We start from the raw sequence: 24,982 nt of genomic DNA, 5'->3' as shown, positions 1-24,982 counted from the left end.
TCTATGCCTTGATGAGTCAGAGCTGTTTTGTCAGCAGGAGAGGGCTATACACAATATAAAGCAGATGGTTTTAATGTTCCAGCTGATCAGTGTTGTAACATTGTTGAAGTTCCTGAGCATACCATTCAGTCCTCAGTGCTTACATTAGACTTATTCCAGATAGGAGGCATATATAGGTATTCTGGCACAATAAAATTGGGACCCTGCTGATTTTATGCCACTGCTAGCCCACCACAGGTCTGTGCAGATCCTTATTTTATGTGCAGACAAAAAAGTGTGAACATTCTGCCATTAGATGTCACACTAGAGCACCAGAATCTCAGACCCAAACAAATAATTTTCATGCATTTCACTTCTGCCGTATTGAAGACAAAAAGCAGAGAACAACACACACAGAGTGTGTGACTTCATTCGCTCATGATGCCTTTTCTCCAATATATATTTATACAGAAATTGTTGTTTTGCCGGGGCGGCACGGTGGCGCAGCAGGTAGTGTCGCGGTCACACAGCTCCAGGGACCTGGAGGTTGTGGGTTTGATTCCCGCTCCGGGTGACTGTCTTTGAGGAGTTGGTGTGTTCTCCCCATGTCCGCGTGGGTTTCCTCCGGGTGCTCCGGTTTCCTCCCACAGTCCAAAAACACACGTTGCAGGTGGATTGACGACTCAAAAAGTGTCTGTATGTATATATGTGTTGCCCTGTGAAGGACTGACGTCCCCTCCAGGGTGTATTCCCGCCTTGCGCCCAATGATTCCAGGTAGACTCTGGACCCACCGCGACCCTGAATTGGATAAGCGGTTACAGATAATGAATGAATGTTATTTTGCCACTTTAGTAACGTGGCACATGTCAGATATTGCACCTTTAAGTGTCTGTTACAATTAATAATAACATATCTTGAAATATGATCTTAAGCTACACAGTGTCTGAAGAGTAAAGAGACAGATAAAAATAAGGAAGCACCCATATGATATACTGTGATTCAATGTAAGACAAGCTGTGGGGGAAGGGGGAAATTATTACCAATAGTTTTCAGCTTACCCCCACAGATTGTTTCCAAAATAGGATCACTGTCTTTATGATCATTTCCTTTTTTGTTTCTTCATCTTTGAGACACACTGTTCATTGGCTTGTCTTTTTTTGCCCCTTGACTGGTATAATTGTTTTAGCAAATCCAGATAAACATAAAAAATTTAATACAATCTTTTTTTAAAAATAATCTTTATCAATTGAGCTATATTACTGACACAGTTATGACATCTCTTATTTAGGGTTTATTTACCTGTTTACTTGAGATCATTTGCACTGCTTGTGTCATCTGCCAATAACCTGACAGGTTTGCTGCCAGTGGATTAAAAGTGGCCCATTTACTGTTATCTGGGATGTTAACTACCTAACTGAGATGTTGCAAAAGCAGTCTGCAGTGCAGGGCCACATCCTGGACAGGTTGCCACACACTCACAACTACACACATATGGGAGGATACTGCGGTGTCTGGAAACCCACACAGACACAGGGAGAACACACCAAGCTCCTCAGAGTCAGTGATCTGAGGTGGGGATTGAACCCATAACTTCAGGACCCTGGGGCTATGTTATAGTGAAACCGTACCAGCATGTTGACAGTAGGAAAATGACATTGCAGTGTTTTTTTTTTCTGGACTGCTATGTGCAAACCTAGAAAAAAAAGAAAAGTTTCACATAGAAAGATTGCAAAATAAGAATGTATTCATTAATGGTCCTTACACCTTCTGAGTATATTCATCAGGAGGAAATTATGAAAGCAAATAAATGGAACATGTGGATCAAGTTGCCTATATATTAATAATAATATAAAAATTATTATTCTGAAAGCAGAATTATCATCTTTGTAAGTGCTAGTATGTATACGGCTATATTAGCGCTGCTATCGCTCATGCGTAGAGTGAAGTCTGAAGTCTGGACTCCTGCCCTCTGTCGCCCCCTGGGGTCCGCGGGTAAAGGAAAGGCTCCCCAGTTCACACAGAGAGGGAGGGGGCTGCTCCGACAAACTTTAGAGAGCTGAAGCAAACAGAAAAGCGCTCTCACGCCCCGAGATCCCAACTTTTTTCCAAGTCTGTGAGCTGATTTACTTCATATGAGGCGCTGTGTCGGAGAAGCTATAGAAACTTTTTATACGTTATTCCTGTGGACGGAGGGATCTTGTTTTGCGGTCATGTAAAGCATTGAACACATCTGGCAGCTGTGGTGAACTTTTAATGAAGAGTTTCACCCGTTTTTTTCTTTTTTCTTCACAGGAATAACTGTGTGCTTTCTCTCATGGGCTAAGACATCCCTCCAAGTCTTGTTTTCCTTATCGTGTAGCTGAACCGTTCTTGTGTTGGATGGTGTACACTGTCTCGCGGATGTCCAGTGAGCTCGGGGGTCGCCGCCTCGGTCCGGTCTGTTCAGCCGCGGGAACAAAAGAGAACGCGAGCTGTTTGATGAGGACGAGCTGTTAGCGCCCCTCGCTGAGTTTTCTGCCCGAGTCCGGGCCGCGATGGCGGGCGTGGTGCGCAGGCTGAGCCGCTGTCTGCTGCCCGCGGAGGCACCGCCGGAGCGCGGCGGTGCCGGTGGCGGGAAGGAGGGCGCGCGGCCGCGGGACACGAACCAGGAGCGCGAGGCCAAGCGCCGCAGCCGCGAGATCGACGCCGCTCTGGCGCGCGAGAGACGCTCCGTCCGACGCCTCGTCAAAATTCTCCTGCTGGGAGCCGGAGAGAGCGGAAAGTCCACTTTCCTCAAACAGATGAGGATTATTCACGGAAAGGAGTTCGACCAGAAGGCGCTACTGGACTTCAGAGACACCATCTTTGAGAACATCATCAAGGTGAGGTCTACAAGCAGAGACAGAAAATGCTCATTTTACATCTCTCTCTCTCATTGTAATCTCATGACCATAACACTATTAGTATGAGATTTACAAGCACGAGAGCGGTACTCAACTACTTCTTTGCAGCCCTACCTACACATTTAATTATAAGCAACAACTTTCTCTAACTTTACGCCTCTGTGATTATTTTCTCTAACTTATCCCTTTTCCTTTATCTGTTTCTTCCTATCACTTCATTATAGTTCTCTCTCTCTCTCTCGCTCTCTTTCTCCTTTGTCCACTCTCCGTTCAGTTTATTTCTTTCTTTCATCTTAACCTCATCTTAACTAACTCCAGTAACTGCCACTTTCTAAATGCGTATTGTACATTTTCTCTTTCTTGTATATATCCGCATTCCTTTTTCTCTAACGTATCATTTACATTTTTATCAGTGACCTCCAGCCCCAGGTGATATAGGCCTGGTTATGTCTCTTTCTTTACCTAGGAGACAGGTGTAATGACAGACTGCCCAGTCACTGGTCAAACTACCAGCTGTTACATTCCAGTAGCCTGCTGCATGGAAGCTGGAAGTATCTTGAGGAAGCAATCAGTCACAAGAGGACAAAATGTCTGTTTAGGCACAAACATGGCCACATAAATACTGTACCTCCGGTCTAACTCAAGAACCTCAGAGACTTCTATTTTATTGTATTTTTTATTGCAATTATTTGTCATTGTACAACGTACAATGAAATGTGTCTTCTGCATTTAACCCATCTGTGGCAGTGAACACACACACACACACTAGTGCACTAGGGGTTGTGAACACACCCCCAGAGTGGTGGGAATATGTTGATATAACATTAGAATTTAATTATGAATAAATATTGACCACAGAACTTATAAAAATATCAAACATAGCACTAAGATATGTTTTTTTTGTATAAATGTAACAGCTTAAAACATTCAGCAGATACAAAAAACAACTGTAAACATCTGTTATTTTTTAAACAGTAGTAACTTACTAAGATTCAGATTTTTTTTATAAAACATAACAAATAAGCCTACCACAATAGAAAAATGCTGTAAAATGACTGCATGAATATAATTAGCAATCTTAAACAAATATAAAAACCATTGAGGCCTTACAGTAACTTACAAAACAAATGCAAAATAGATGCTATGCTCAGTCAGCGCAGTCAGCCTGCTTGTGTTAGAGCACACATTGGCTGTTGAGCTCTTCACATGGCATTTTTGATTTTCCTCGTACTTAGCTACATGCTTCTACTTGCACATCATACATATTATCAGGGCCTGCACAGCTACTTTGTGCTACATTGTTTGCCGTGTCTAAATGCCTTACGCAATGAGCGTAGGTTATGTTATGCATAACTACATTATGTCATTATGTAAACCATTAAGAATATTGCTGTTATCACAATATGCTTTTTTCATCACTTACTTCAATATTATAACAAATTATATGATGTGAGGGCAGCACGGTGGCGCAGCAGGTAGTGTCACTGTCACACAGCTCCAGAGACCTGGTGACTGTCTGTCACCAGGGTTTCCTCCGGTTGCTCCGGTTTCCTCCCACAGTCCAAAAAACACACGTTGGTAGGTGGATTGGCGACTCAAAATTGTCTGTAGGTGTGAGTGCGTGTCGCCCTGTGAAGGCCTGGCGCCCCCTCCAGGGTGTGTTCCTGCCTTGTGCCCAATGATTTCACGTAGGCTCCGGACCCACCGCGACCCTGAGCGGGATAAGCGGTTACAGATAATGAATGAAATAATGATATGCTGTGACTAGCAATTAATTTGATATAATTTTTCTTTTGATATTGCACACTTCTAGGCTTTACTAATCATAGATGTTCTGTGAAAGGGCCAACATAAAACCATGTATTTAACTTTATTAGGCTTTATCGTGTACCTATGACCTTATATCGTTTATTAATTTAGGCCTCGTTATGTGCCAGCAATCAATAACTAATTCCAAGGACACAGGACTCTCTCTCTCTCTCTCTCTCTCTCTCTCTCTCTCTCTCTCTCTCTCTCTCTAATCTCCAGTCTCACTTGAGTGAAGAGAACTGATTAGCGGATGATGGGTCAGGTAGATGCAGTCAGGCGTGTGATGGATGCACGTTTCCACCCATTTATCAGCCTAATCTCCATGCTCAAGTGCGCTGCGTTAGTCACAGCAATGCTTGTTTTAGTTGTCTGCCTCTCCCACTAGCTGATTGACAATGTAAGCCATGGTTTTGTTGCTGGGTCATTTCCCTGTGAGAGGGTCTTGCTTTTGTGTTTAACAACAGAGGCTGACTCACCGGCTCTAATTAACTGGAATGGGGGAGAAAAAAAGATGTGTGTGTGTGTGTGTGTGTGTGTGTGTGTGTGTGTGTGTGTGTGTGTGTGTGTGAAGGGTAGAGGAGTGACGGATAGAGATACAGTGATTTTCCCATTTACTGCTATCTCCTTTGTTGAACATGAGGAACAGAAGGAATATCTTGTCACTGTCATAAAAAATGTCTGAAATAGTCATGTCACGGTGTGAAAAGTCACCCAGAAATGGCCATATTAATAATTTTGGGTTACAATTAAATCCTTTTGTTTTTGTTATTGGTTGCAACAGCTGTCAAAGATTAGCTCCCAGCTGGGGATATTTCCCAACATCTGCAGCTCAAATAAACAAACTTGGCTCACTGTTGCCCTCTAAACATGCTGTAGCTGCAGCTGGATTTTTTTCTTATTTTTTTAAATTAATGACATGACTCCAAAAATACTTGTTCTGCTTTTGTTGTTTTACATATTTGCCTCAGCTAAACAGATAAAAAACAGTTTTACTCATTAGGATTTAACAGACATATTTAAATACGTATAGTATGTGGAATTTATTGCAGGTATGTGAAAAGGGGATAATTGTGATAGGATAATTATAGAGGAGAATAAAATATTCCTCACTGTAATTTCCATTGACATAGTAAGATTTCATTTCATTCATATACTCATCAGAAATGGTTGACAGTCTGCTTTTGCAATCAACAGAAAGATGAACTTTTATTCTTGAAAGGCCCTTGGGTTCTATTTTCTGACGTTTTTTTTCTTTCAGTGCACTTTCTCTCTCTCTCTCTTGGCTCTCGCCTTTCTACAGCTGCTGTTCCCTTGTCACTTGGATAAGTATGTTTATGTATGTTTTTGTTCGTGTCTCCTGGTGTCTCAGCGGTGGTTGCTGATAGTACCACAGATGTTCTCTCTTCCCTGTCATAGTGAAGGAGAGCTTGTGATCCAGAGGAGAGTGATGATCTGACAGTCATTTCATGTTCTCTGGCATGTCTGTATTCTGAGCACTTGTCTCTACAGATACATTGTGAGCTTTGCTTTTCACACCTGGCAGTGTGAAACAGCTGAAATGTGTTCTGAATCAAAAAGCCTCTTTTAGCAGATTGTACTCATTTTGTGAGATTGCTCCACATGATACAGGATTGGGGGGGGGGGGGGGGGTGTTGAGCGCAAAACACATTAACAAACTCAAATAAATTGAATGTCATAGATGTTCTTAAGCTGGAGTAAGAAGCTGTTTACAAGACATGTGTATGCTAAAGAATGCGTACCGTGTAAATAAGTCTGAGTTGTTGCTTTGAAAAAAGGCAGGATACAGTTTTGTTTGCTGTTGCAGATCTTTGCTTTATGAATTGCTTCATTTATCTGGCTGAGATTTCTATATATAATGCTTTCTCCATAGGCGATCTCCATTCCTCTTTCCCCTATTTCTATGCTGACACCAATACAAGGGAGCATATGAGGCGTATATGGGATCAACAACAATGTGAGGGCCCACTGTGGACCCACCTTTTCCGAGCTGACAACCATTAACGTTGTTCTCTGATTTGCTGCTCTTTTTGGACTTCCTGTTGTGATTTTTCTGGCTTGTTAATTGGTTTTAGTCCTCAATAGTTTGGTGGTTTACACAGTAAGGAACAACCTCATAATACAACAGTGGTCTTATGATCTTATGGTGTCTTCTCTGCTAGACCATGCTGCTGGTCCTTTCAGTGGGAAACCACCCACATTTTGGTCAGAAAGCAGTCCCGCCAGATCAGGGGTTTGTGCAGAAGGATTTGACTTTATAAGGAAGAGAGAGGGAGAAGTTATTTTTTGTCTGGATGTACACAGCCTTCAGAATCTCCCGCTTGCTTTATGTCTGTTTTATTCCCTTGAAAGAACATTCAAATCCAGAAATGCTAATGTTTTTAATGAGTGAATGCTTGTGGGGCCCAATTAGCATTGTTGGAATGAGATCATGCTAACAAGTCCCCACTAGCATACTTTTATTGTTAGCCACAGACTAACAATATTTCTTGGGCAAAATAAATCATATTTTCTATCCAACAGATGCTCTCCACATAAGCCAAACTGTCAAATGTTAAATCATAACACAGCTCACCGATCCCACAGCACCAGAGATGTCTCTGTTGTTAATATTATCCTGGCCTTGGCGGACTTTCTGAAACTGACCCCTCAATGGAGTGTGAATGTACTCTAGCTTCCAGGTCAAGCGGAGCTGAAAGCTTTGTTGGACCAAGGCTGGTTGTGATCAGATCCCCCTGTGAGCCCCCTGTGGAGGATCCGAGGAGTGTCGAGTGGAAAGCTGGAACTGAGCAGCTCTTTGTGGACACAGTCCTGGGAGACTATACTGTTCTGTTGCTCCTCAGAGTAGCTCATCCTGGTTTATTTTCAGCAGGGCCCGGTATGTGATGACAGTGCAGTGAAGTTGTTCAGAGAAGGGGTTAAATATAAAGGAAGATGTCTGGCTTTGTGTGCACAGTACCTTCAAAAATATATTTTAACTGCACTGCTTTTACCAGAACATGTAGATTAATCAAAACACATACAGAAGTGTGTTAAACTGTGATTGGTCAAGGTGCAGTTGTAACTGCATAGTGTCTGAAACTGCTGCCAAGGCTTGGGTTGGAATCCCCAAATAACAGCATTTTTTTCCTCTCAAACATAACATTCCACTTTAAAAGATGCAGAGCTTCTGAACGTAAACAAAGACCAACCAATCATCGGTGTTGCTTTTAAAATGCCAGTATTTCAAAGATTATTTCTGTGATAACAATAAAACCAAATGACAACTTGATCATCTATAGTGTATATCGTTGCTGTCCAAAGAAAAACATGTATCTCTATTTTGGTAATTTTTTACTACATAACATGAACACAGTAGCTGTGCTTCACAATGTGTGAATATTTTATGATGAATGGAACAAAAGAAACGCTCCAGAAATACATGCAAAAAAATATTTTTTCTTTTTCTTTGGATAGTGGCAACATGCAATACTATATAAATGCACCCACTGGTAAATAGGTCAGCACTACAATGTACAGCATATGAAGTGTGTATGAGTTTAGAATAGAAAACAGATTGAACATACGTCTTGGCACTTACAACATGGTTCTCTCACTTTCCCAAATGACTAAACGACTCCAAATAAAACCCTATATGCTCACAGTCTGCCAGCGGTCCTCCTGTCTATTTCAGTGCAGAAGAGATCTGCAATGTGTCAGCACTTCCCACTAAATAGCTAATAGCTGTTAGAAGGGCTGTTTTACTGAGAGAGTGAGCCAGAATGATCTATCTGTTATCGAAATAGAACCAAACAGGGTCCTTCTTGCTATGGTAAACACTCTATATACGCTTAATCGACTAGGACCGAGAAGGCCTTTTTGTGTTGTTGGAAGTAGTCACAGTAAGCTTAGAGTGTTTCTGAGTCTGGGTGAAAGTAGAGGGTCTGTAGCCTTGTTTGCCAGTGCCCTAGTCAAGGTCAGATTGGGATGGCTCCACACTAATACTCTCAGTGGGCTATCAGTGCTAGGATTTTCATCTACTGAGTGAGAGGAAATGTCTCTCCATAACACATACACACACACACACACACACACACAGGATGCTCCAAAAGCAGCTTTTTAACAGTCTCATCATCCTCTCACAGTCTGTTTTATCACTTTACATGTACCCCCACTGAGGGTTGTTAAAAATGACAATGTGATGTTATGTGTCAAACTGTCAGGTATGAAAACCCACTTATAAAATGGATACAATGTAGTATTGCAGTTTATATCTGAGATGGCCAATAGAGCAGTATTTCTTTAATTATTATGAGGAATTGCAGTGCAATTTCCATTTATTCTGGGCACATTATTCATATTTGCAGTTCTTGCCAACTGTATGTTTATCACAAATGAACACGATTGGTCATGTCAGGCTGAATTTAATGCAGCCTAATAACTAAACTTTAATAATCAATGTACTTTTAAAATGTGACAAAACTACTGCCTTTTTGTCTTTCCCAATTTATCAGGATATACAAAAATATGAATTAATCATTTTGTAAAATAATAAGGTCAGCATTATTAATGTTAACTTCAACCAGAAGTGTGCCTTAAAATCTACATTTACACTGTTTGTACCTTTAGTACCTCTACTGTGCATTTTTTCCTGAGAGTGTAGTGCTTCCCATCCCTAATCATTTATGAAGTTTTTTTTTCATCATTCTGTTTTCATCTGTTATTCTAAGATCAGAAAATGGCAGAGTGGAAAACGTGGAAGGATAAAGTGGTGTTTTTTTTTTTTTTGCCTGTAGCTGTGTCCCTAACAATCTGATACACACACAAAAAAGTAGAACAAACAGACCTGCTGGGTAATTACACTTTGAGTAAATCTTGTACGCTGACCAGCTTATTGGTTGTTTTGTAGATAGGCTTATCTTCAGTTCAGCCATATTACAGAGGCAGCAGTTCTAAATTTCTCCCTCTCTCTCTCTCTCTCTCTCTCTCTCTCTCTCTCTCTCGCTCTCTCTCTGTCTCGCTCTCGCTCTCTCTCTGTCTCTCTCTTGCTCTGTCTCTCTCTCTCTCTCTCTTTCTGTCTCTCTCTTGCTCTGTCTCTCTCTTGCTCTGTCTCTCTCTCTCGCCCTGTCTCTCTCTCTTGCTCTGTCTCTCTATCTCTCTCTCTCTTTCTGTCTCTCTCTCTCGCTCTGTCTCTCTCTCTCTCTCTCTCTCTCTCGCTCTGTCTCTCTCTCTCTCTCTGTCTCACTCTCGCTCTCCCTGTCTCTCTCTCTCTCTCTCTCTCTCTCTCTCTCTCTCTCTCTCTCTCTTTCTCTCTTTCTCTCTCTCTCTCTCTCTCTCTCTCTCTGTCTCTCTTTCTCTCTCTCTCTGTCTGTCTCTCTGTCTCGCTCTCTCCACCAAAACCTCCTGGGATGTGGAACATTATCACATCGTTTCCTTTGAGATCGTAGCGATGACCCTGCAAATCAATAATGTGCCTTCCACTGCTGTAAACAATGCTAGGTTGACACGTTATCGTGGAATGTGGATTAGTGAGCTTCATTAACTTTTTGGCTCATTAAGTCTTAAAATACCATTTGTGTCATGTTGGGAAAAGCGTCCCTATCAGTGAAGACCTATCAGCCTGAGGCTCCTTCTGTGGCTCTGTAGGAAGCTCCTTTATTGGATGCTTCTTAAGAGTGACCTGACACTGACTCATATCTGTTTGCTGATTAGATCTAACCTCAGTTTGGCCCCTCACACTTCTCTCCCTGTTCTGTCTGCTTCTGAGATAATGTTTCATATCACAAAGCTCTTCTCCATCTCTGTGCTGTCCTGTTGTCCTGTGCTAGTGTGGATGACTGGCAGAGCTACGTTTCCTCTGTTTACTACAGGCCTGAGAAAATATTTATGGCATTCAGCAGGGGCTTGGAATGTCTTGTTTTCAAAATGCTCTGAGGTGGATAAGTGTGGGTGAGTAGACAGTGTGTGACCTCAATTTTCAAGTACCCTGGAAAAACAGGGAATGAAATTCTTAGTTCGATTTTAGGGTCCTGAAATGTGTTACATGTATCGTACAACCGTCTATGACTACCCTTTGTTTTTTCATTTCCAGTAAAAAAAAGCCAATCATTTTCACAATTAATTTTCACAGATGACTGTTATATATGGTAGACTTTAGATATTTCAATCAAAAATGAAGAATTATACATATCTGAAAATTATATGAAAATGTAAAAGATAATTTTGCATATAATTTCACAGATTGGCAGCACCTTTGCTGTATGGGTCTAAGTTCAGCAGTTGAGAAGCCATTATTAATAGAAGGAAATAGGACATAAAAGAACATTGCAAAGCAATCATATAAGCTACTGGGGTTTTCAGACGTATGCACTGGCCAGTCTAGAGTCCAGACCTCAACATAAGTGTTTTGGATTTAGGACTACGTTAGATAGTGATATACAGACAATTCAACCTACCTCTGAGACTAAATTTTGTAAGGCTAGAAAATATTGCAGGCTTCTAGCTAGTCTCCTTCTCAAATCAAAAATGTAAACACACACAAGTTACTGATGCTTTCTTTGTTATCCTATTGATTGTTGTTTTTTATTTACTGCACTGAAAACAGAATACAAGCCAATAATTTCTAATAAAAAAAAATCCCACAGTAACAACAATGTAAGTTTAAGCTTCCTTTTCCTTTTGTGAAGCCGTAGAACAAACTTGTACCAAATCCAAAGTTGTTGTAGAACTGATAATGGCTGGGAATTTTTCAAGTAGGTGATATCAAGCCACGCTATAGGAAACATGCGCTCCCCACTTTGGAGAGGACTGCATTCTGCTTCGGATTTCAAAAGACTAGCGGGGGAGGGTGCAGGAAGTGGTTCATGGGTGACCACTGGGAGCTGCGTATTTCAAGCCCATCTTCCTGTGTGATAAATCTGAGAGTTCTTTGGCCCTGGGGCCAGAGGAACCATCCACGTAGGCGGCTTATTCATGAGTGTGGAGACGTTGATTTAAACTGTGGTAGCTCAGTGGCGGCGAAGCTAAGAGCAGCTGCTGGGCCTCACCACTTATCTGCTTACTCTACAGAATCACAGTGCAGGCCACATTGTAGCTACTGACATATGTCCACTGCCTAATTCCTATCAGACCTTTCTATGCGCTCTGGCTAGTTCAAGATATTTGAAAGATATTGCGCATGCCATCGTTAGACATTACACACATGCATTGTTCTCTGTTGTCCTTTAGCAGATGGGGAATTCCCTCTTTGCTGTAGACCCACAATGATCCTTTGAACGATATGTCACTTTGTGTCTGGAGAGACTTTAACAATTCCAACGAAATGGAAAGATGTTAGCATTTCAGTGGAGTCGAAAAGTCAACTCGAAGGATGCCATTCAAAACAAGCGGTGAAGACTTGTTTTGCTGAGGGTTCTCAGAAACACTAGGAGCTCCACTTGTGGTGAGGTGAGGGTTTTGGTGGTTTTTGGAGCTATTTTTGGAAACTTGCCATGACTCAGGGAGAGATTGGAAGCCCTGCAACTGACCTCTATGTTGTGATAAAACAGCCTGATCCCCCTCTGTTTTTAACCCTCCCTTGTTCTCTTTCCTTCTCCCCTGGCTTGTTGGAGTTGGTGGAGGTGGTCCATGAGGACAGAGAATGTGTCCTGACCCAAATAGTACCTGAAGGAAGTGGGTGATAGTCCAGAGATTGATGAGAGGGGTTTTGGTTTGGGCATGGGGGAGGGGTCTCATAGCTGACCAAATAAAGAGAGAGAGAGAATATTTCTTGAAGGTAGATGCTTTAACTATTAGTTGACAGTACCATGTCCGAGCGCATCATTAAAAGTATTTAATGGCATCAGCAGTCAAGCCTTAGGCATAAACGACTATTTACTTTAGTGGTAAACTGCTGAGTGGCCAAAATGCAGAGGGGCTTGCAAAAGACAGCCAGACCGAAGGGCTATGCACCACATTCATTTCCTGTAGCTGTCTCCTAGTTTATGTGTTTTACAGTGCATCTGCCTTGGGTTATTAGACAGAAGCCTCACATGTGGTTGGAGTAAAAGGATTTGTAGACATTGTGCCCTGTCCCACTAACCCAAGGTGACTCCATTGTGGCAGAGGACATATCCTGCCAAATTTTCCAAAGCAGATCTCCGTTTTACCCTTATAGGTTATTACTGATGTTTTGCTATGGTATTATGGAATGAATGCATAAGAATGTATATGGTATGTTATTAGATACTATGTTTAATTTTTCATTCCCATAATGAGATATGAGTCCGCATTTCCAGCCTTTTTCTGCTTGTTTTGATATCAGTATGACTCAACACTAAGGATGAGTCCCATTTCACCCCTTGGCCATACCACTTACCACTACTCCTCCATTTTGCCTAGAGGTAGGGGTATCTAAATTCTAGTTGGGGTGTAGGGCAAGGGGTAGTGTTAGTGTGGTATGGCCCTTGAAACTCAAGGGAAACACTTCCAATGGCAGGCTCTGAATGCCTAGAGAAACATGGACAAGATGGCTGAACAAGTTACCAAATAAACCCACAAATGTCAGTATTTTCTCTTTAAAAACTATAATAATGGATGTATTATCTTAGTTTAATATGGTTTGATGTAATATGACCCTTTACTGCATAACAAGCATAAAATCTCACTAATAATATGGTGATATGTCAGTAGTTAATTAGTAAATTTCCTGTTTCACCTTAAATGCTGAAGCAATTACATTAGGGTGTGGTTGATATTATATAATTGTTCATTGATTTTGAAGGCATACGATGCCCTAAATTTAACTGAGGTACAGCATCTCTCCTCTGATATCACTGCGGACTGGGAGAGCTGCCTCCAGAACACAGCTGGCAGATGGGAATGAAGCACTGCTCTTTCTTATTTGTGTTCTGATGATGTATCAGACACTTGAAGTGTTTCTTCATGCAAAATGTTAACCACCACACCTTGTAATTCAATTCCAAAGAGTAGGGGTAAAAATAAGAAATAGGATTCACCTTAAGTAGGGGTGAAAATCTAAATTCTTTTTGCAGTATCATAATGTTGATTTTATCATGATTTTTTTCATGCTGGTTTTCATCTTATCAAGAAATGAAAACATGGGGGTGGATAATAGTATATAATTTAGGGTTGGGCAGTAATGGTAATCTCGTATACAGCAGTATTTAAAAATGTGGACAGTATCTTAAAATGAGGTTGGTATTTATGATATGTGTGGTGTGTCAAATTTTTTTGGGTCTTTAAGAACAAGGCTCCAAAAAGACAAGCCCAGGCATTGTGTTGTGTTGGCATGCACCATTGGGCTGGGCAGAGCTGAACTGCACATTGCCGAAAACATATGAGGCTCATGCAGCCCAACAGTGAAACCCCCATCCCCTAATCACAATAAACATAAATGTAGCATTAATTAAAAACATAGAGTCCAACTTGTGACAGAATAGAGGATGTCCATTTATTGTTGTTGGCAATAAATACAGCATTTCCTCTCTTCCCAGACACACCCTGACAGTGTTCAGAGCTCAAATTACCATCACATACAGTTACATAGGCCACATCTGAGAATTACTGTTAAAAATGGCAAAATAAAAGAAAGGGGAAAAATACTTTGAATCCCAGGATCTTATTCCAGTCTAGCACATAAGAGAGTGTCAGTTTTACTGTAAGGAAGAATTTGCCTTTGTGGATGGTGCTGCAGTTGTAATTAAGAGCAGCTGATGGCTTAATGTTACATTTTGAGAAGGTCTCCTGATGCTTCTAGGGTTCCAGACTCCAACCCACTGTTTTTCAGTGGAGGAGCTCTTTAGGGCTGCTTGGGCGCTGTGTTGTGTTTGGATGGGATTGAGGGAGCTCATCTATGACTTTTTAGCTTTGTTGAATTCACTTTTCTCCAGAGAATTCTCTGGAGGATCTTCGCTTTGGCTCAGTCCAAAATTTTTGATTTTCTTTTTTATTACCAGGCTGAACAATCTATCCGTTTGTGTGTCTGCCTGTCTGTCTGCCTTTTTTGGATTTATAACCACAGCTGTTAAATAATTGTTCAAAGGTTTAACTTATGTATTGTGGATCTGTTCATCCAGTCACTATGCCTTTCACTTTGTTGCTGACATCATTTAGCAGTTCCTTCAAACAGCCATTTGTTCTTTTATGGTATAACAAAACAACAGAACATGTCTTGCCACAGATATTTCATGTTGTGTATTGCAATCTGTTCCATATCTCTTGAGGATTTCTCTCCGCTTCCCACTTCTACACTAATGACATCACTTCAGTTTCTGGAAGTGAACCCTATTCTCCAGAGTTTGTTCACATTTGCTCAGGCTAATTATCTGTGCAGTTCATAGACAAGACCAGACTGCTGTGTAAAATGTGTGTCTAGGGAGTGAGTGGACATGACTAATGGATGACTAATGCATTAAATACACTTCCTTGCTCACACTCTTTTCTTGTCTGTCTCTTTCAGGGCATGCGGGTATTGGTGGACGCCCGGGACAAGCTGGGGGTCCCCTGGCAGAACTCAGAGAATGAGAAGCATGGCATGTTTGTGATGTCGTTTGAGAACAAGGCGGGCATGCCAGTGGAGCCCTGCACTTTCCAGCTGTATGTACCTGCCCTACAGGCGCTGTGGGGTGACTCGGGAATCCAGGAGGCATATGGACGGAGGAGTGAGTTCCAGCTGGTGAGTGGGCTTTGATTGCCCAGGATGGACGAGAGGACAAGATATAAAGCCGTATCACTGTATTCTCCACAACCTAGACAACAATGATATCAAAACATGATATAATAACATAACACTGTATTTTCCATTTAAAAAAATCTTGAAGTGTAACATCCCTGGGTTTAATCTAAGCCTGCATTTCTACAGCCGGTTGGAATTTTCATCCAGTTTGTGTGTTATATTCCCCTTTATAGCCTTTATAATGTCACCCCTGCCTTATGCCCACTGACACTCAACCAAGTCAACCAATCAGAAACTTTTTTTAATAAAAGGGAAATGTCTCTTCTTACCAAAGAGAAAATTCAAGATTTAAACACATCATAAAGCTGAATTTAAGTATTCTTTCACACATCACAGGTGAAGGTGAAGGTACTATTTATATAACACTATATTTCAAAGGGCACAGAGAGGGATATTTTACTGGAAATACAGAGTAAGCACTGTGTCATTTGGGCTGTTCATGATTTTCCTTGAATTAGAATCATTTTCAGTTGCTCTGTTGCTCTTCACTCCAATTCAGGCAACTCTCCCATGCCTACCAGGATGCCACATTCACTAGGTTTGACTGAGCTTGCTCTAAATGAATTCTGTTATTTATTAGGGTTTCAGGAACTGTGCAGAAGGCCTTACACATTAGTGAATTCAAACAATAATGTTTTGTGTGAAATAATGTTACTCTATATTCTCTGGTCTTGGATGTCACTGACTGAATAGCATTGGTGGCCTCTCCAGGTTGTAGGCCATTTTTAGAAGTGGAAAACAGCAGTTTGGTGCTAAAGAGAAGACCATTGGTATGTAATATGTAAATATTAGAGCTGGACCCAAATATTCGGCTATTTGGATCAAAACATCGGTCTACTCTGTTTCCAGAACTCCCACCTGCATGCATATGATTTCCCCCACGCCTGAATTATATACTGAGTATTAAGGCTGAGTCTCTGAAGCTCTTAAAATGGTATTCGCAAAGTAAATATGAAATGATAGAAGAAATGTTGGACAAACTGTTCTACCCATTCACATGCACACAGTCCATAATTAAATCTTCAGATTTCAAAAAGCAGTAAGAGGCCTGATTTATTCATGTGATCCAAAGCTCACTGCACACACAGCATTTTGACTTTAATGAGTTCAGGACCTTCTCAATGTTTAATTTTCTCTGTCTGGGGCACTGGAGAAGAGGAAGTGCCATACACGTCCCTGCCACAATACCTCTAGATCATTCTAAATTATTCACCATTGCAAAATTAGGTCAGTGGGGCAGAACAGAGAGCAATAAGCATAAACACTACATATGATAGGACCGCTTCCCACCATCCTTTGGACTAACTTAGAGTACTATTTAAAGTGGTTATAAGTACATGTGCTTGTACCTGTTGTATTTTCGTGCTGTTGCTGGTTCTCTGCTGTAGAGATATGAAATGAACATAGCAGTCATTGTGAAATATCAATTCAGTTTCTTTGCCTGTCATGTGCAACGTAAAGCCTGGGCACAGCCACAGATAACAACACTGACCATGGCAGTGGCAAGTTCACGTTCTACAGCTGTGCCTTTTGTCATTAAATTTGCTTATAAAATATATTAATTTATTAATAATTATTTGTTACATTTTGCTGGATTTTTATTAATATTATTAAATGAACTAAACCTATAGACTTTATATTTTTTGTAATTATTTGGTTAATTTATCCTACTGCATCTTCTTATGGGTAGGTGTATGTTTATAGAGTCTGTTTACTTTTTACCCTTTTGTCACAGCCTACCTAAATTAAGGTACTATATTTTAATCTTTCTTTGTGTTTATTAAAAATAAACAGCCAGCTTAACAATAAATTAATGTCCACTAGCCAATGGCATAGACCAACTAGACCAAGACCCACTTAGTCACTTCTAATTCAGTGTAAGTGTTTATGCACGCAGACCTGCTCTGCTTGATTGTTCCACAGTTTCCCAAGTCAAACTCGGAGCTGAGTTAAACGTGAAAGATAGCTGCAGCTTTCTATTCATGAGTACCTTTCACACCAGATGTGGAAAACCTGCTGCGGGAGGTGCCACGCCGTGCAGAATAATCTTCTATTAATCAATATAGCCAGTGGCATTAAAGGGGATTAAAAATTGGCCCCGGAGTCACGTGTAAACCCAGATCAAGATGGCAGTACATTAGAGCAGCTCTAAACACCCACCAATACATTTTTTTATTTGAGTTAATTTATTCCACAATTTCATAAAAACATTTGAGTCCCTGGTGAACGAACAAAACTGTGACCATATTTTGATCAGTTTAGTGAATATACACATTGTCGTCTTCAACTTTAAAATACTTTAAGGCAGCAAGTCATATGGTCACGAAGTAAAGTCTGCCTGGAAACGTCGCCACAAAAACAAAAAGGCAAGTCAAGACCCAAATATGGACATTCTACTTGTTGAAATCAGCCAGATTAACTTCACCCAACTTCTTCAAACTCACAAGAAATAGCAATGCAGTGTTATGGGCCGGACCCAATGGCATTCAAGCTTTCAACCGTAAGAATCTTGACACCCGACATGGACTGGTGATGAAAGATTTGAGGCTTGATGTGAACACAAACTCAAAGACTTGAGATTTTACTTGCCCTTGCAGAAAATGACTTGTGAGCATCTCTGCCATGGATGACCAATGGATGACCTGTTTCCGGCTCATAAGCATATCAAAGCCTTACAATGAAAGAAAAGAATCTGCAAGAGTCTAGCTTTGATGAGAGAAACGGTCGTTTATTTGTGTAGGGAGTTATATAAGGCTCTTCAACAGTTCTCTTTATGTGTTCAGTCACAGTATGTTCCCGGCCATCATCTTCATCATTAGCCCTCATGGCGTTCCCTCACTCCAACCCACTACACACAAATCAAATGAGACAGCCTTTACTGTTTAAGAGCATTTTCATCATATAAGACAATTAGTGTTTAATCTGCCTTGGACCGAATTGAATTAGGGGCTGGCGTTAGCTGATGAGCCTCTTGCTCCAGACACTTGGACAGAGTCTTCACGGAGTGACATGCAGGAGTGCTGTATCATTTAATTTGCAGGGAGTATATGCTAGTATGAAAATTTGATTTACTAGCCCATTAAAGCCACATTAGCTTTTTGTCAATTTATAAATCAAGCTTGAAAAGAGAAGGGTGTGGGACTTTATACACTATCATGCTTGAATTAATAAACTGAGATTGAATAAAAACAGGAGATTTATTGGCTGTGAGGCTTGTGTTCATTTTATATTGTCCCATCAGGGAACAAAGAAAGCTTTTGCATTTGTGTTGGTGTACAGTGGTCGCCTCCTTGCATTAAGCATCATTATGTACGTAATGTGAATTAGAAATGTGTGACGTCTTTGGCACTGAGATCCACTGTGTTTCTTGCATAAATATGCTGAACCTCTAAAAAAGACCTAGCTTTCAGCCGGAGGGGGTGGGTCAGAGGTTGTTTGCTCTGGTTCTTTTGTCCCTTATGCTCTGTGAGGGAGTACTTGTTATTGGAGCAGTCCGGGGCACAGCGAGTGGGAGGATGTTACAGCGGTCAGTCAGACTGCTGAACTGCAGGGCTCACATCCCTTTCATCGGTCAGAGCCAAGGTCTTCATTTTTGTTCTTCTTGTTTCCTGCTCTGCTGTTTCTGAACAAGGCCATGCTTGTGCGGACACCAAGGCTTGACAGATATACTGGTTGTCCAATAATATCGGCCAGTATTAAAGTCCCTACAGATTCATCAGTGATATTTAACAGCTCTGTAAGCATTGTGAAAAAAACAGACCACTCTTGTTTCTGTACAGAATAATGAGAATTGGTTCACTGTTATTAAAGTAATACAAATTGTATTAATAAATATAAATAAAAATGATGGTTTAAATAACACAAACACAAAACCCTCTTTGAAATGCCTATTCAATGTAGATAAGTCTCACATCAGCCAATAAAACACTGTTTAAATTCAGTGACTATGTTGACAGTGTGAATACTAGTTAATTCTTTTTAGTGTGGAAAAATAAACCCATGGATATTGACTGGAATACTACTCCTAACCTTTATCTACAGACTGTCTGAGCCTCTTAATCAATTACTTTTTACAGTAATTCCTTTCAGTAGAACAGGAAATGTAGAGCTGTTTAAACTGGAAAAAATCCAACATCTTTACATTATCAAACTCTTACAATGTCAAACTCTTACAAGTTCCGTTTGTTCTTGGTGTGGATTGGTATTTCTTGTTGCTATCACACAGCTCCAGAGTCCTGGGGTTGTGGCTCAAGCCCTGGCTTGGGTCACTATCTTTGAGGAGTTTGGTGTTTTCTCCCTGTATTTGCGTGGGTTTCCTCCAAGTGCTCTGGTTTTGACCTACAATCCAGAAACACATGTTGGTAGATCAACTTTTTGCAAAAGTGTCCATATGTGTGATGCCCTGCAATAGACTAGTACACTGTCCAATGTGTGTTCATATGGTCTAAAAGATACAGGTTGAGGCAGTCACATATAAATAGATGGATGGATAGATGGATGGATGGATGGATGGGTGAATGAAATTGCAGTGTAATAATATCTCTGTTGCATACCGTCGTACAATGGCCTACAGGATAATGTTAATGGAACCTGTTAATATTTTTGGGATACTTTATTGTCCTTTCTATTGGGAGGACTTTAAATTGTATTGTAAACTGTATAGAAAATTGTCTTTGTTTTTTTTTAAATAATATTGCTGTAAATTAAGATGGATGACTGAGGCTACTTTTTTATGTTTATGGTGATGAGACTTTCTGGGTGGAGACAGCAAAATCAGGCCTTTATCTATTTAACAGTCTGTTGGAACTGCAGTTAAACTTATTATTGGAGGGAAATAAAATGTAGTTGAAAGTCATATTGATGTTTTGCTGTGAAAATCTGTAGTCTGTAGTTGGTAGTCCACTGGAGCATAATAGATTATGGAATTGATGACACTAGCTGTATAAAATGACTGAGTTTCTCTCTGTGTCAAAGCCTTATATTGTGGCAAAGACCAAAAAAAGAGCCCTGGAACTGACTTGTTGGCAATGATCTTGGATGACAATAGGGGAAACATTTGGAAGAAATAAATATTGCAAATCTTAAAAAGTAAAAAAAAAAAAAAACAAAAAAAACAAATGCTGTTGCTACACAGTGACTCTCCAGGAGACACCATTATCCTAGAAACACTGTTCGGAACAGACCTGCCAACAGGGAGAAGCTGTAGATGTTCTAAGTGAAGGAAAACAGCTCTTCTCTTGCTCTTCATGAGGGACTTGGCCTTGCCTCCAGTGTCTCTTTTGCTTCTGGGTCCTGAGAGGATTTCTCCAGGCTAAAGTAAGGGTTATGGCAGACATAGAATTCAGCTGTAGTCTATCAGAGAATTCGCTTGGAAAAAAAGCACTGGCACAGACCCTGAGAAAACCCAAAATGCCTTTCTGCTTCAACATAACCCAGTGTAAGCTAAAATCTCTGATTGGTCCAATTACAAAAAGCTTTACTGATAAGGCACACTTCTAATGTGTACCATGTGTTAAAAGTTGTTAGAGGTATTGCTTATGGCTTAGAATTACAGTTACTAGCAGGATGTGGCCGTATGAGTTATGATTTAAATTCTAATTAAGGCTGCATGACTCCTCCTGGCGCAGTTAGCAAGGATTTAATGTCTTCCCACTAGTATTTATGAAGGAAACTCAAAGGCAAGAAACAACTCAAGTATTAAAACTGCTGTAGAACGACTAAAACTGTCGTTAATATGTGAAAGAGCCCTCCAAATTAACCTCATTCATTCTCAGCTAACCAGCCAAAATCATTAGGCCCGGTGTTTGCAGGAAAGGCATTCTAGTCATATTGTGATTGGACATGAATGCTGCTTTGCTTGAAGGCTTTAGGGAGTTTGTGGACAGGAAGCCTGTAATGCTTTGTTGAAAGTTGACATGGCCACCCCCAGAAAACCACACTGGCCCGCAGCCATTGTGTAGACTAGCGAACAGCTCAGTTTTTGCTTTAGTTGACACAAAACCCATTCAGACTGAGTCAGAGACGCTATGAATTTGACCAGAACGTGCTGGTGTTGAGCCTTTTTCTTTCAGCAGGTATAGGCTTGAAATCTCGACTACCATTACCTCATGATTTCACTTCCAATCAGTGAGTTGAAACTTTACACCAAGCATTTAATGAAAAATACATATAAGCTTGACTGGAGCTGCCTGTCCTTTTATTGAAACCTGGCTTGGCCTGTAAAAGGAAATCCTTTCATGTTAACATCCAGTGTCAAACTAAACTCCCACAAGGGTTTTAGGATTGTGTTATGTGATGCAAAACTGACATGAGAGAGTATTTTTTACAGTGTGAAAGTTACATAGTAATGTAATAGAAGCTTAAAAAAATCACGCATGAAATTCTAAAAGGAAACTGAAAACTGTAGAGGGCTGTATCTAGCCCCCCACCAACACCTGCATGCCTCTGGGCTGCCTTTCGTGTCTTGACATTTATGGTCTTGTATGTCGAGATTTCCTGGCTTTTATGACTAATAATCTATTTCAATGCTTCCTGGCAGTGTGAACCTGTATCACTGTTTTGTGGTCAGTTTGGATGAAAGGAGGAACAGAGGAAATAGCTTATTGCGCCTAAGCAGATTGCCTGCTAATTCCTTTCTCCTTACGTTTGAGCAGTAAGAGTGATCTCTTCTTTCGTTCTCTACTGTGATTGGAAGCTATCTGTATTTATTTAATTAGTCATATTCCACTTGAAGCTCTACTGCAGTTGCCTCATAGGATCAAGGGTTAGTAGAGTAAAGAAACTGGTGCTTTGTCAGCATGTGTAGGGTGTAGGTGTATGTGTACACTGTTTATCAGTTACTCGTTCCACTAACAACGTCTTGTCTTTTCATAGCACATAGGATTTAATGGGACAAGATATGTTTCCCAACTCCTTTTTCTGTTATATGTGGTTTATTAAGCAACTGGCCCAGTTGTGTTTCAACTGTAGAGAGCCATCCTAGCCAAGGCAGGAACACACTGGTTCTCTGCCAGTGAAAGCATCCGTGAATGAGGAGAAAGACAGAGAGAGACATATACAGAGCCAGAGACTAGAGAGGAGGAATGGCTATTCTTTTTCAGAGTGTGCAACCAGAGTGCACGGGCTTAACTCAAAGAGAGAGATTCTGCAAAGTGACTATCCAAAGAGACAGCCTCTCTCTACGCTGTGGCTGTCAATGGTGAATTGTATTGTCAGAAGCCCACCCCCGTCCATCTGCACTAAGCGTTCAGCTTACTCAAACATTCCATCAGGAGGGCCGCTAACACAGGTACACAAAGAGGCAAAAAACAGACATTCTTGAAGTTCAGCTCAGCCTCCCTAGCGCTGGGAGAAATCAAATTCCTGATAGTGTGTGTGTGTGTGTGTGTATGCGTATGTGTGTGTCTGTAACCGGAGATAGATACCTCCATTACTCCGATACTGGGCGTCGTCCAACATTCTGGCGAGGAGATCGATGTCTTGGGGTTGCGTCTGAAATTCCTCACAAGTCAGGATGAGCAGAGAGCTTGTAAGATTTCCATTATCCATTAGATAAACACTTGTTTCGATTGTACAACCTTGTAATGAATTGCCTTGACTTCTCCCATCTATCACGCTTACTCTTGAAGTGGCGTGTTTTTTGTTTTTTTATTTTCTTTAGGGTAGCAGCTTTTGATGTATCTGGTTAGAGAAGAAGGCTTGAGACTGAAATGTTGTTGGTTTGAATCCCACGACCGGCAGGGAAATTGGGGGCAGAGAGTTAAGGAACAGCACTGTCCTCCTGCCTCAATTCATGGCTGAAGTGCCCTGAAGCAAAGCACCAAACCCACAACTGCTCCCTGGGTGCTGGGGATGGCTGTTCGCTGTTCTGGGTGTGTTTTCACAGCCCCTAGTTCACCAGTTATGAAATTTTGATAGACACCTTGGGCAACATCCCAGACTTTTTTTCATGTGACTGGCTGATTACAGTGCTTTCATTCAAAACACAGTGTTTCACACAAAACATATTTCAGCAACAGGCTTTACATGCGTCAGAATAAAACAAAATAATTCTTTAACCTGATAGGACCAATTGAAATCTCTATGTCAGCTGTAGACTGGTATATTTATTGAGATAACTACTGTAGCTCTCTAATCTGGTTATTGTTTTACTGGGATGCACTAGTGAATTTAATTATGATCATGGTCTTATCATAGTGTACTCTACTCTTATGGGAAATGCACTTAATATCATATTCAGTTGCAATGAGATATAGCAGTGCTAAATTTTTAATGCTTTTCAAGAGGGGTTTTTAATTTGTCCAGTTAGTTCGTGCCTAAAAAACAAAGAGAATATATCTGAGAGAAATGCATATATGCATGTATTATATGCATGTATAATTTGTAGACCATGTGTTGTATGCGTTTTGTGGGGATTTGTTACTTTAAGAGTTGTTGTAATATGTTAAAGTCAGAATAATGCACTCCACTGCATGATAAAAAAAACTCCCTTTCCTCCATTGTCAGTATTCTGATTAGTGTATGTAGCAGATTATAACCTTATTTTCTATGACTGCAACAGCGGGGCCATCTTTGTTTACTTGTTTGAACTTCCAGCGAGACAGAGGATCCCTTGCTATCGATTACAACCTCAGCTACAATAAACACACACCTACACATTTTTCTATACTCTAAATTCAGTGAGTGTTAAAGTTGACAGAGTGCTGCAGTAACATGGTTGGAAGAGTAAATATCTCAGTTTTAGATGGAGAGAAATGGGCACAGAGAGCCACTGGTTTGACTCCTGTGACTAATCCAAGCACTGCACTGACTTCCTTCCCACACAAAAAGCAACAAAGTGCTCAGAGGCAGTCACAGCGTTCAAATGCAAACCCGACTCTCTGCGCTTCCAGTGTTAAATGTGTCACTAGCCAAGGCTGATGTTATTATCTTCCTTATAGATTTTTCTCTTTTGACCCTTAAATGTAATTTAGGGTGGTAGGCAGTTACTATTTATTTTCATTTTTCATATTCAAATGCGGGTGGCACGGCGGCGCAGCAGGTAGTGTCGCAGTCATTCAGCTCCAGGGACCTGGAGGTTGTGGGTTCAAATCCTGCTCCGGGTGACTGTCTGTGAGGAGTTTGGCGTGTTGTCCCTGTTTCCTCCCACAGTCCAAAAACACATGGCTACTCAAAAAAGTGTGTGTGTTTGTGCTGCCCTGTAAAGGAATGGCGCCCCCTCCAGCGTTGTCTTGTGCCCAAGGCTCACCCTGAACTGGATAAGCGATTATAGATAATGAATGAATATTTAAATGTTTATTTCTACATTAAACAGGTCTGTTTACGAGGATAATATTGCCATTATATGTGAGGCGGAATTTAACTTTTGAAAAACTAGCCTAATTGCTAATTTTCTTTGTTTAAAAAACATCTTCAATAGTACTGTTGTTTCTCACTATCCTCATATAAAACACACATGATGGATTATACTCCACTACTACTGCCTTATTCCTCATTTTTTCTTATAAAACACACACTACACAGACTTTCTTCCATTCTTTCTCATATAATTCAAAGAAAACGCTGACTTAATGGCTTTAA

General features: G+C 40.7%; 1 protein-coding gene across 1 annotated transcript in view; it reads left to right on the top strand.

The window, feature by feature from the left end:
• The first annotated feature begins 2,107 nt into the window (after window positions 1-2,107).
• gna12a (guanine nucleotide binding protein (G protein) alpha 12a) overlaps window positions 2,108-24,982 on the top strand; it is a 40,536-nt gene continuing 17,661 nt past the window's right edge. The window contains exons 1-2 of the mRNA XM_066674464.1: window positions 2,108-2,841; window positions 15,128-15,343. Coding sequence (XP_066530561.1) covers window positions 2,515-2,841; window positions 15,128-15,343 — 543 coding nt within the window. The 5' untranslated portion in view covers window positions 2,108-2,514. The remainder of the gene's footprint in view (window positions 2,842-15,127; window positions 15,344-24,982) is intronic.

This window comes from Hoplias malabaricus, chromosome 6 (assembly GCF_029633855.1).
Source record: "Hoplias malabaricus isolate fHopMal1 chromosome 6, fHopMal1.hap1, whole genome shotgun sequence".
Classification (NCBI taxonomy): Eukaryota; Metazoa; Chordata; class Actinopteri; order Characiformes; family Erythrinidae; genus Hoplias; species Hoplias malabaricus.
Note: the sequence above shows the minus strand (reverse complement) of the source record. Positions and strands in the feature narration are given on the sequence as shown.